Below are 10,598 nucleotides of genomic sequence, written 5' to 3'. Positions count from 1 at the left end.
CTTGCGCTAAGGTAAGCCCAACATGCAACACACTTTCGAGCCCAAATGGATGACCACCTGCCGGATATACAAGTAAAATTCTCGAACGTCCTCTCCAAAGTTGGATGGAACTATCCAATACTGTAGAATAATAATCTATCAAAACCATCGCTATGCAAAACAAAAACACCACTGCTCACTTATGTACTCAAAATATATAGGAAGAACAACACAAGATGCTGATACCAAGAGGAAGTCAAGATGTAGTTGCAAATGCAGTTCTTAGTTACCACCAATAAGAAATCCAAACACGGTGCACCACCCACAGGAGACCCAAATGTGGCTCCCAAGTCAGCTACCAGGCAGATAGATGAGTACCTTAATATCACATATAGCACTAAAATAACCCTACTCTTTACATGTTCACGATATTTCTCTTGCAATGCTAAGTGGTATCACTTTGATTGCTGCACTGCACGCATTTTACTTTCCATAGTATCCCTGTTGAGGGGGGTAGGAACCAGGTGGGGGATAGGAGGAACCAGGTGGAGGGTATGCAGCACCCTGGCCCTGGGGGTAACCTGCTGGCGGGTAACCTGCCGGTGGGTAACCTGCTGGTGGGTAACCTTGAGCTGGCGGCGGTGGGTAACCCTGAGCTGGAGGGGGAGGTGGATAGCCACCGTAAGGCTGGCCGTATGCTTGTTGTGGTGCATAACCAGCAGGAGGAGGGATAGGCTGATCGATGCGTGACATTTGCTGCACCGGAGGCACTGACATGGGCTGTGGGCCGAACTTCCCATCCCTCTTGTCCATTTCAACTTTGTGCTGTGTCTGCATTTACATTTTAATGTCATAAAATGGATACATAAGCTTGAAGCAGACTGTTTAATATGTTAACAAAGAGGTTTATTTACCTGCATACAGGCGCAAACCCTGCAAAAGTTGTAGCAAAAGATCATCAACATTGATGGCTTATCATGGAGAAGACAAAAGATCAGAGGTATGAGAGACTTACGAGCAGTAGACCATATCAGACAGGCAGGAAAGGATCTGGGAAGCCTCTGAAAGTTCCTCACTGCCAACAATAGCAGCAACTATTGAGAAGATGCAAGCAACTTGCTGAAGGCAGAACATGAAACCCTGCAGTAAAAGGTGGTATCAGTAGATAATCGTAAAATAGGAACCATAAAAGGAAGTTTGTAACATAGGAGGGATGTGACGGTACAATGATGCAGTTATCACACTTTGTTGTCTGTATGTTGAATTCATCTTGAAGCAAGAAGCGGGTTGAAGCAACTGAATTACCAAAGCACAGAAACACCTGAAAAGATCATATATATTCAATGAACACAATAGTAACCAAAATCAGAACGGCAGCAGTGCTACTAGAAGTTTAACTATGACAAATCATGCTTCACATCATTTAAGAACAACCGCGCATTATTGTATTCGACAGCAGCAGTCTCATTAATTAAATAAATGAAATCTAGCTTATTGGCCCGCCTCAAGCAGGACTGATACTCATTGCACTTCACGAAAAAGAAAAACAATGAGAGATATAAGAGATTGACATACTGCACAGTGTATAAAACAACCAGGAATGCAGTGAATAACAAAGTAATTTGAGCCTAGAAAATATAAAAACTCGACACAATCATTACAGAATACCAGTAACCAAATTACTAACATGATTATCATATTCATATGTCCATATGGAATCCAGACACATCAAAATCATCAGCTAAAGAGGTGCAGAGCATTGAGAGGGAACAGATACAACCATATGAAACCCAATTGCATCAAAATCATCAGCCTAGAGAGGTAGGTGAGATGGAACTGCAGGGTAAAACTCAAAAGCACACAAAGTGGGCCTTATACCTCAGTAGCGAGACAGAATTCTGGGCATTTGCTTTCACCACACCTTCCACTGCAAGGCATATAGCCAGCACAGCACACATACCTAAAGCACACAGAAGCACGAAGGAGCTCAGGGGGTTGAACCCAAAGTCAAGCTTCTAACCGTAACAAGTAAAAAATAATATAATTGGCACTACCTTGACATGTCATTGTAGAGAGCCCTTTTACGAAGCATGTATGACACGCATGGTCCACTGAACAGAGAAAGGGAAATGCAGCAGATTAGCAAGTGGGTAAACATCATTATGTTGCGAGATGCTAAATCTGTGAACCCAGTGCCACTACATTATGTTGTTCCATATACTATGGCATCACTGTGAAAAGAGAGAAACCTGCTAGAGCATTTCATTTAAGAATTTACATGCGCCTCGAAACACTGAGTGCCAGACAAGATGAACTTAATAATACAATCTTATTACGCTTGATTAGATACTCTGGAATGAACTTTGAAACATAACTTCGAATAGAAATGAACATAGTTGGCAAAGAGGCAAAGATTTAAAAAGAAAACACAATGTATCAATATCCTTTGGCACAATTCATGTGGTATTCAGGCACTCAACGCAGTGGGACAGTTTCCTTGTCTGCATTGATGACAATAGGTGTGGTGTTCAGACACTCAATGCAGTGGGACAGTTTCCTTGACCATATTGATGATCTCTACAACACCTCATGTAAAAGCAGTTAAGAAGAGGCTGAAAAATCAACAGCAATTTATTTTGTGGACTAGTCGCAACTCTTGGGCCTCGTTTGAACACAGACTAGCAGATCCGGTTGAATTGACCTTCAAAATTGCCTACCCACTGCAGCTGCAGAGGAAATGTTCAGCTTCAGTTCCTACCCAGGAACCGCCTACCCTTGCAGTCCTGTTGCGGCTACCGAGTTAAGTATCACGGAGTGTTGTAACCGTGCATGAGGAATAATGAATGCAAACAATTCTGGTTGGTACTACTGCTTTTCGAATACTATGAAGTTTGATCCGTTCAGTTTAGAGCTGAAGGCACACCACTGGCAGTCTAAAACGATAAGAGGAACAGGGCGTATTGTTGTTGAGACCCGAAATCTGGCTTGATTTCCCAGACCCAGACAGCCACAGGATGAATGACCAGGCCTACCTAGTCATGAGAAGCGTTCGGTCGTTCGATCGTAGATGCTAGGCGTATCCATCCATGATCGCACCCACAACAGAAACAACACAATGCAGAATCAACAGGGAGTTCTCGTACTCGAAACCCCGTTAAACCCCAACCCTGATCGCGTATAGCAGGTATAAATCGACGCAGATCTACCGGAAACGGGTAGGTGAAAGCCCAGGAAATGGAGGAGGGGAATTGGGGAAGAGGGTTTTCCTCCGGGTCGGGTCGAGGATCGCTTACCACCAGAGCGAGAGGCAGCAGTCTGCAGGGAGAAGAACGCACGAGAAACCGATCAGAAACCGAATCGCGCAGAAGGAATCGAGGAGAGACGGTGGGGGGTTTGTACTCACAGGGGAAGTCGGCCTGGATGGCGTTGGTGAGGTCGGTGTGCCAGAGGTTGCGGTAGCTCTGGCGCAGCTGCATCTTGTCCATGTTCGCCTGCGACGACGCCATCGCCGCCCGCCTTGCGCGCCCGTGCGCAGGGGTTCCGGCGGTGGTGGGGAGATCTGGCTGGGGTTGGGGAAGACGACGATGGCGGGTGGAGATTGGGGGAATGACGCGAGGCGCACTATCCTTCCTTCGGGTGGAAGGAACGCGGAATAAAAAACGACGGGCGTGTGGGGGTTTCCGCGTGACTGGCCCGCCCAGGGGCTCGGTCCGCCCGGTCAATGGGCCCAGTCGTCGAGGACGATTTTGTCGAGGACTTTTTTCCTTTCTTCCCCAGTTTATTTTGGGAGGTGCTATACACCACCCTGGTCGGTGCGGATCAGGCACCGCACCCCCCAGGGTGCCTGTTGGGCCGGCCCAGTAACGTTTGTTTTCGTTATTTTTTCTATTTTTCTCCTTTTCTGCTGTTTCATTTCTTTTCTTTTTTAAAAATTTAAAATGCTAATGTGAAATTTTTTCGGGAAAACAAAAATTTCTAAAATTTATATATTTTCGAAAAATTGAAAACATTATTTTCTACTTTTTTATTTTTTTATATGAACATTTTTTGGATTTGAACAATTTTCGATGTGAACAAATTTTAAATTTGAACAAATTTTACATCTGAACATTTTTTTAATTTTAACAAATTTTACATTTGAACATTTTAAAATTTTAATTTTTTGAATTTAGACAAATTTCATATCTGTACGGTTTTTAAATTTGAACGGTTTTCAAATTTAAACGGTTTTTTGATTTGAACGGTTTTCAAATTTGAACATTTTTTTTAATTTGAACAATTTTTAAAATTAAAATTTTCGAATCTAAAAAAAATATAAACAAAATCGAAAACAAAAAAAAGAAAACAAAACAAAAAACAGAAAAAGAAACCAGAAAAAAAAAAGCAAAAACGAACTGCATAGGCTAAATAGACCCAAATGGGCCTGGCCCATACCCGACCAGGGGGTGTGCGGTGGCCGGTAGCCACCGACCTGGTCGGTGTATAGGTTTTGCCGTTTATTTTTGGGAGCGCCTATTATCCGCTTTAAGCGGAGCGTATGATTGCCTCCGCATACGGTTGTTCGAACGATCGGTTTTTATGGGCTTGGCCCATTTAAGGGATTTGCTTGCGCGTGCATTGCTGAACCGATCGTTTCAGTTTACCGTTCCACTTTATCTGCCCCCGCGTGAGTTTCACTTTTCTTTTTATATTCCGTTCAGTTTAGATTTTAAAATATATACAAAAATGAAAACTGAACAAATTCAAAACCAAACAATTTTAAAAGCAAAAAAAATTAAATCGAACAAAATTCAAATTTCAACAACTTTTTTTATTTGAACAAATTTCATATTTGAACGAATTTTGGATTTGAACAAAATTTCGAAATCTGAACAAAATTCAAAACGGAACAAATTCAAAACCGAACAATTTTAAAGAAAAATTCAAATCGAACAAAATTCAAATTTGAACAGATTTTACATTTGAACAAATTTCAAATTTAAACAAATTCAAAATTTGAACAATTTTATAATATAAACATTTTTTAGATCAGAACAAAAAAAAAATCTGAACAAATTTCAAAATCTGCAAAACCAACAAAAATCACAAAAAACAAAAAAAGAAACCAGCAAATACTGAAAAAAAACCCAAAGAAACCCACACAATCCGAACAGACTAGGCGCTAATGGGCCGGCCCACTCTGTCCGCCGTTTCAGGCGGGAGCGAATCGCTCCCGCAATGAGCGGGGAATAGGGAGCGCGTTTATTTTTCCTGGAATATGCGGCGCACGTTCGTCGCGGCTGGCGGAATGGGCCTCGTCCTCACACGGACTGGGATGGGCAGGCCGTACTTTCGTTTCCCCAGTGGGCTCCGTCCCTACTTTGCTTCGGGCCAGATGTTTCCGGTGGGGGAGTTTCCCTGCGGTACAAGTTTCAGTACAGACGCTTTTTTTCCGCAGAAAGATGACAAGCTTGCTTGCTTGCTTCCTCTTGGCGTGAACCACATGGATTCCATGAACCTGAAGCTGCATCTGAGTCCTGACGCCAGACGAAAACCTTGTTGCAATGCACACGCTACATGCTTCCAATCGGTACGTATTGTGTGTGATTTCAGATTTTTCAGATACAAGACACACACGAGACCGTGCTCCTGCTGATGGCATGATGAAAACGACGGAAACCAACTGCTCACGGTTCATCGTTTGTGACACGACACACGTTTTCCCTGCACACAGACGAGGTGAATCAGGTGACACGGAACGAGTGGAACACGTGCATTAGTTATCTAGCTTCTAGGGAGAATGCTTACTCGCCAAGGAGAAAACCGCGGCGGCTCTAGCTGTAGCTTCCTCCACAAGTCCTCTCAATCTTCTCGCTGTTCCTTTCCCCTCCGCGTCACGAGTCAGACCTTGCCCGATCGGTTGAGTGCAACTTCTTCGCAGTGTCGCCGTCCTGCCTGAGCTCATGCATGCACCTGCAACTGCAAATCCTATTCCATTTTTCTTCCTTTCTTCTGTTGCTGCAAATCGTGTGAGCAGCCATGGCGGCATGTGACGATCGACCGAGCTAACCCTCCAACGGCTCACCAGCCCCTTAACGTTTTGTTTAACAACAACTTGACCCCTGATTCGAATCACAGTAATGTCACTTGCTAATAGATAACACGCTACTAGCTTCTGACCAGAGTGTCACTGCCTGGTCTGGTATCTCCCTGCCATTATTGGAGCACCAGAATATGTTTAGCGGCTGACAATCTGCCGGAATGGCTAGATCATCGGCAGGGCCATGTGATGGCGCCGCTAGGCAGATCGGGGCCGTTAATTCGGTTGCCGACGTGCAGCCGTGTGTGAGCGCTCAGGTGCGCAGTGGTTGGGGCAAGTCAGAAAGGAGCTGCCCCTCGATCGCTTTTTTCGAGTGCACTGTGGATAAGAAGCGGATTCTGATCAATCCTAATCACGATCTACTACTTCTACAAAATTAGGGCTGAAAGTATCCTGCTACTTTGCGCCCAAAAGAAGCTTCTTAACGCTTGCAGCTAGCTGGAGCGGATAATAATGTGTAAATGGAGCGGAAAGAGTTCTGGTTAGATATATAGAAGGAGACGTCAGAAGGGGAGCAGATTTTGTTGAACCGGATAGACAGGAGAACCGGATAAAATACAAAGGTGTGATGTGATGCAAGGCGCACTCCAACAGTTTTCTCAGTCTGCATAATGAGTAGCCCGTGCAAGTCGGAAAGGAGCTGCCTCTTAATCCCTTGTTTCGGCTGCCGATCAAGTGCACCCGTGCATAAGAAGGACCGGATTTGGGTCCATCCTAATCACGATCTTGAAAATATATAAGGGTACTTTGTGCCAAAAAGAAGCTTAACACGCTTGCTAGAGTTGCATGGTTTGTTGCAAAGACCAAGAGTTTGATCGCGAGGAGATGGAGGTGATGTCAGGAACAAGAAGATTTTTTTCAGAAGGAAAAGGAAGCGGATCATCAATAAGATAAAGGCCTAAGGGCATCTCCAATGCGACGACCCAAACGGACGCGCTGGGCCGTCCGTTTTGGATCGTTTGTGTGCCGAGCGGACATCCAGACAGCGGTCCGCGTCCGCGTGTCCGTTTGGGTCGCACGCTGTGCCCAACGTGCGAACGCAGCGCATATTAAAAGAAAAAGAAAAAAACAACTTAAAATGCAAATATAAACGAAATTTGATTAAACATATGCCCTTGGGGCAAATTTGTACATAGCCCTATTTTGGGCAAATAACTAACAAAAGAAGCTCTCTATATGGGCTTTAAAATTTAAACTAAAAAACCCTATGCTAGGGTTTGGTCGACGACGCGGTGGCTGCCGGTGCGCCGCCTAGTCCCTATGGGTGTCGTCGGCGTTGGCGTCGACGACGTCCCCGGGCGGCGAGGCACTGTTGTGGCTCGACCGCGCCGGGGACTCCGGCCACGGAGACCACAGGACCTCCTCCCAGGGGGAGTGGGGGTCCGGAGCCCGCCGCTGCTCCGCCGCAGCAGCACGGAGCTGCGCCTCCCTCTCCTGCCAGGCAAGGCGCCTGGCCTGCCGGCGCCTCCCCTGCTCCACGCGGCGCCTCCCCTCCTCCGCGCGGCGCCTGACCTCCTGCCGCTGCTGCTCCTCGCGGCGGAGCCGGGCCTCCTCGCGCCGTAGCGTCTCTTCCACCTCGCTGAAAGCAAGGCACAGAGCGCCTTGAGGCACGGGATCTGCCGTTCAACCGGTATCCAACGAACAGCAGCGGAAATGGCTGGTCAGAAACGAGTCAACAGCATTCCCTTCATCGTCACGCGCGCCCCAAAGTAGAGCCGCAGGAAAAGAATGAGCGCGGCGGCTCTTCCCATCCCTTCATCCTCAAATCCAGTATTATGTGTAGTTGTCTGTAGTTCGATCATTTGCATGTAGCTAACTGAAACTGCTATTCCAGTTTACTGAATCTCATGTATTTCCACTTGTCTGTAGTTCATTTGCCTGTAGCTAACTGAAACTGCTATTTCTGTATAAACGTTGCTGCTCCTCCTTGCCTTGTTCCTGTGAGCTCTAGGACGGCCGTGATGGACGGAGCGGAACGACGGAGGGACGCAGCGGAGGAGGGAGGACGGGACCGTCGCGGCGGGAAGAGGGCAGGCGCCGGATGGGAGGCGGACTGAGCGACCCGGAGGTGGCGGCCGTCGGCGTCGGACGGAGCGAGCCGGAGGTGGCGGCCGTCGGCCGTCGTCTCCCACGGCAGCGGCGGGCGGAGGCGAGCGGCGCCGGTGCTGAGCCCCGGGCCCGTTCCTTTTCCGCGTGAGGAGATGAGGGAGGCGGGCTGTTGACTCTTCTCACCAGCCATTTCCGCTGCTGTCCGTTGGATACCGGTTAAACGGCAGATCCGGTGCCTCGCTCTGCCTCAAGGCGCTCCATGCCTTGCTTTCAGCGAGGTACCGGATCTCAGTCCCTCTCTGTCACCACTCAGAACTTGGCCGATCGGTTGAGTGCAACTTCTTCGCAGGTCGCCGTCCTGCGTGAGCTCATGCATGTACCTGCAAATCCTATTGCTTTTCATTTTTTTCAGCTGCTGCAAATCGTGTGGGCAGCCATGGCGGCATGTGGATCAACCGAACAAGCCCTTAATTTTTGTTTAACAGCAACTTGACCCCTAAATGACAGTGACGTCACTTGCTAATATATAACACGCTAGTAGCTTCTGACCTGCAGAGTGTCACTGCATATCTCTCTGCCATCATTGGAGAATACACATTCACCAGAATATGTTTCGCCAGGCCGGCGTACGTGAATCTGTCACGATGGCTAGATCGGCAGGGCCATGTGATCAACAGGAGTGGCGCCGCTCGACAGATCCAGACCGTTGAATCGGTTTGCCGACTTGCACTCACGTGTCATCGCACACGTGTGCAGTGGTTGGCGCAACCGTAAAGGAGCTCCTGCCCCTTGGTCGCTTTTTCGAGTGCACTGTGGATAAGAACCGGATTCTGATCAGTTCTAATCACGCATTCGCGATCTAGAAGAAAGGCTAAGTAAGCAATATACAACTTTGCGCCCGAAAGAAGCTTCTTAACGCTTGCTGGAGGAGTGTATGATGTGTAAATGGAGTGGAAAGAGCTTTTGTTAGATATATAGTCTGAGCAGCCCATGATCCAGAAGGAGACGTCAAAAGGAAGCAGATTTCCTTGTCCTTGACACGGATAGACAAAAGAGGCAGATAGTATAAAGGTCTGATGCAAGAAGGGCCCGCTGTCGAGCGATTTCCTAGCGGCTCTCTCGGCCATGCCCCTGCTCTGGTGGCATGGGCACCTTCTGATGGCTGAGGAGCCACCTGCCGGCAAGGTGGAAGTTGTTTCACCACGGCGCGCAAGGCGTCCGATTGTTGTTGAGCACCCGCGCCATAGCTACGTTACTGAGAATGCGGTTGCGCGGCTTCTTCAATTTTGGTGCCTACGATCCAACCTCGTGGTTGTTTTGGGGCTTTCTAAACAGCCACAATCCCTTGCTAATGGTCGTGTTGTAGAGCTGTTGCATGTGCTCTAGGGTTTAAAGAGTGGTGATGGGGGGGGGGGGGGGATGTTGTGGACGACGCCAGGTAAAAGGCGCTCCCCTTAGCAGCTTCCAATGTTGGCGCTGACCTCCAAGCGCATGCCATTGATGGCGGCACATAACGTCGTCGGCCGCAGACAAGTCCTAGTGTTCCTGCTGAAGCCGAAGTGTGTCATTGATATCAGCCGCAGCGGTCAGCGCGCGCAAAAGGGGAAGCGGAGAGGCCACTGACCCGCCGCCAGACGGCCAAGAGGCGACACGTCGTGGAAATGCTCGCCGTCTATGTTGTATCCATGGCAACGCATTTGCTGCCCAAATTTAAGCTAATTTGTCGCCGCGAACATGTTGGCCTGTTTGCGTTTAGCCGCCCCAGATGCCCTTGCGCCATGGACTCGTTGCAAACCTTGTCACACACACGACATGCTTCCAACCGGGTACCATGGTATGTATTGTTTGTGATTCCTCAGTTCCACTTCCAGTGCCGTAAATTTGGCTAGATCCACATATATCTATGTTTTAATTACGGTATAGATATAGATTTATGCGAATTTAGAAGAAAAAAAATCCGTGAAACTAAATCTCGAGCGGAAGGAACAGTATATGGAACACTATATGGCAGGACCGTGATCGTCTTGGTATGAAAACGACTTGAACTTACTGTTCACCGTTTACCGTTCGTGAGACAAAGACACGTTTTCCGTGCACTGCACACACCGGAGGGGCCGAGTGGAACGCGCGGGAATACGAGTTCATATGGATGGCCCGCTGTTTACTCGCCAAGGAGAAAAGCACCGTGCCTTTCCTCTGTCGTCCGTCACGAGTCAGAAGTCAGAACCGATCTGATCGGTTGAGCGCAACTTGTTCGCATCGCAGGTTGCCGTCGATGGTGCGTCAGGTAACGCACTGATATTGTGCCTGCCTTTTTTTAAGAGCATCTCCACCGGCGGTCTCGATAGCGCTCTGATAGCAATTTGAGGGTCGGGAGTGAAAATAGGCTCGCACCGGCGCTTGCCATATGCCGTTGGCCAATTTTTGAGCCCAATAGAATCGCCGGCAACCCCGTGCTGGCCCCTTCGCCAATGCGCGAATCAGACGCGCC

General features: G+C 47.9%; 1 protein-coding gene across 1 annotated transcript; it reads right to left on the bottom strand.

Moving 5' to 3' along the window:
- Positions 1-413: 413 nt before the first annotated feature.
- Positions 414-3,587, bottom strand: LOC124694171. Its single transcript, XM_047227187.1, has 8 exons — positions 3,383-3,587; positions 3,273-3,294; positions 2,034-2,090; positions 1,858-1,939; positions 1,205-1,300; positions 995-1,119; positions 894-912; positions 414-810 (listed from the first exon to the last, which is right to left on the bottom strand). Exons 1-8 carry the CDS (start codon positions 3,483-3,485, stop codon positions 463-465), a joined length of 852 nt encoding a protein of 283 aa, XP_047083143.1. The 5' UTR covers positions 3,486-3,587; the 3' UTR covers positions 414-462.
- Positions 3,588-10,598: the final 7,011 nt, after the last annotated feature.

This window comes from Lolium rigidum, chromosome 3 (genome assembly GCF_022539505.1).
Source record: "Lolium rigidum isolate FL_2022 chromosome 3, APGP_CSIRO_Lrig_0.1, whole genome shotgun sequence".
NCBI lineage: Eukaryota > Viridiplantae > Streptophyta > Magnoliopsida > Poales > Poaceae > Lolium > Lolium rigidum.
The sequence above is the reverse complement of the archived record's forward strand: the minus strand, read 5'-3'. Positions and strand labels throughout refer to the sequence as shown.